General features: G+C 50.0%; 1 protein-coding gene across 1 annotated transcript in view; it reads right to left on the reverse strand.

Annotated features, from left to right (window-relative positions):
- GALR1 (galanin receptor 1) overlaps positions 1-2,217 on the reverse strand; it is a 14,112-nt gene extending 11,895 nt beyond the window's left edge. Inside the window, exon 1 of the mRNA XM_026843717.1 lies at positions 1,480-2,217. Within this exon, the coding sequence (XP_026699518.1) occupies positions 1,480-2,184 (705 nt within the window). The 5' untranslated portion in view covers positions 2,185-2,217. The remainder of the gene's footprint in view (positions 1-1,479) is intronic.
- Positions 2,218-2,226: the final 9 nt, after the last annotated feature.

The following is a 2,226-nucleotide window of genomic DNA, read 5'->3' on the forward strand; positions in this document are numbered from 1 at the left end:
CCCCGCTATGCAGGACTGTCATAATTTTGAAAGACTTGTTTTCAATCTTCTGTCATATAATTAGACTTTGAAGGCTGGTACTTCCTGCTGAAACTGAAGATGCTTTGGCTTTGAAAAATAGAATTCTTAAGAGAAGAAAAGCTCCCTCCGCACACATTCTGTAATGTTCTCCCTGAAATACGTACTATTTTTTAAAACTCTGATGATCTTTGGCTACAGCAAGTTTCATTCCTCTCACAGCTCAGTCATATTCACCACTGTAGATGCAGCACCAGTGTATTCACCCAGGGAAAACAGAATCCAGTTTATGTATGAAAACATGTATTTCTTCTCCATTTGCCAGGTCAGACTCATTTAATTACAAACAGTAATTTAGAAGTGTTGTCCTTTGAGTTCTGCATAACTTGGTTTTAGCAGAGTCGGATGCCATTCTAGCCTTAATTTGTGCATCACAATTAAGCTGATGTAATACATATAAAACTAAACAAAACAAAATTATTTGTTCAAATTACTTTAATTACATATATTGAACTTCCCAATTAAAGAACTGACTTCTCAACATTTAAGCAGTCCTTATTTGCAAGAGCAGAACTATCCTCTTGTATGTCAATTACTGCCTAAGTAGAAATCCTGCTACTGAAGATTGCTGGCACAGAAACAGAAGGATCTCTGCCAAACTCAGCAGGTAGCAGCCAGTGCTCCAGATCCTGTCCAGCAGCAAGCAGTGGATCCTGCGCTGAAGGCTGCAATTAATATTCACGGAAAAATGTGACAGCTCACCTGAGCAGAAAAGTTCATAAATACCCTTATTCAGGCACCCTTACTTATTGCTTTTTCCCACCAGGCTTCTCAGGCACTGCTCCCTAACACCATCTTCCCTTGCTGAAGTCAGAGGTAAATCACCCATCCATTTCAACTGGGGCAAGACAGGGCTCGCAGGGCTCACACCAGGCAGCGTGATGCACCTTTTGCTCTTAATATGTTCTGTGGATCAGACCAAACTGGTGGATCTGTGTCGTTTTTAAGTGCACTGCATATTAAAGAACCGTAATTCTTCATCTGAAGCCTGAACAACTTGTTGCTTTATGATACTTTGAGTTAAACTCCTCATACAGCACTGCAAGAAAATAGGAGAGTTGTGTTGGCAGAGAAAGCAGCAGAGCACTGGGGCTTCTTAGACCTTCGCAACAAGAAAATCTGGTAGAGGGACACCAGTAATTGCCAGAACACACCCCCCCCTCCTCATCCCTTGCAATCCTGACCTGTCTGTGCCACACACACCTGTGTGTCCCCCAGCCATCCCTCAGCTATAAGACCTGCCCTCTCCCTTTGAGCCACAAATTCAAACCTGCCCCATTGCCTCCTGACAGATCCATGACCCTCCAGGTGCCCAGAGATGCCCCACAGCTCATGGACAGCCACCAGCATTGCCCCCCCATCCCTTTTACATACCCTTCACCACTACCCGCTTCGCCCCACCTTGGCATAGCAGAAGGAGATAAGCAGCAGCGGGAGCAGATATCCAAAGACGAATGTGCAAACCACGTAGACCTTCTTGTGGCGTGGGTTGGGCCAGTGCTCCCAGCAAAAGGTCAAGTTGCTGGCCTCACGGTGGTGGAAGAGGCGCTGGTGGTGAGCCACAGGTGAGGCCATGGCGAAGGAGAGAGCCCAGATGAGCCCCACACCCAGCAGTGCGTTGCGGGAAACACGCAAGGCCGAGGAGCGTCGGGAGTGCACAATGGCCACGTAGCGGTCCACGGACATGGCCGAGAGCGTGAAGATGCTCACCAGCATGGAGACGGTGAAGAAGTAGTGGATGAACTTGCAGATGAAGGCACCCAGCACCCAGGTGGGGAGCACGTAGACTGTGGACTGGAAGGGGATGCAGAAGAGCAGGTAGGCCAGGTCAGCGATGCTCAGGTTGAGGATGAAGATGTTGGTGGTGCTGCGGCGCTTGCCTGGCTTGCTCCTGGCCAGCACCGTGATCACCAGCGAGTTGCCCAGCACCCCCAGGGTGAAGATCAAGCCGAAGACGATCAAGGTGATGAAGTTCTCGATGCCGATGCCGAAGAGGGGCTTCCCCTCTGCCTCCGGCAGCCCAGAGAGGTTAAACTCCGCGCTGGGCGGCTCTACGTCAGCCCGGGACCGGTTGAGGGGCGCCGCCGCGGGCTCCCCAACCTCCATCCTCCCCGTGGAGCGCCGGCCAAAGTTTCCGCGGGCGGAAAG

The sequence above is a fragment of the Athene cunicularia genome, assembly GCF_003259725.1.
Source record: "Athene cunicularia isolate RWA chromosome 2 unlocalized genomic scaffold, athCun1 chr2_part1, whole genome shotgun sequence".
Taxonomy (NCBI): Eukaryota; Metazoa; Chordata; class Aves; order Strigiformes; family Strigidae; genus Athene; species Athene cunicularia.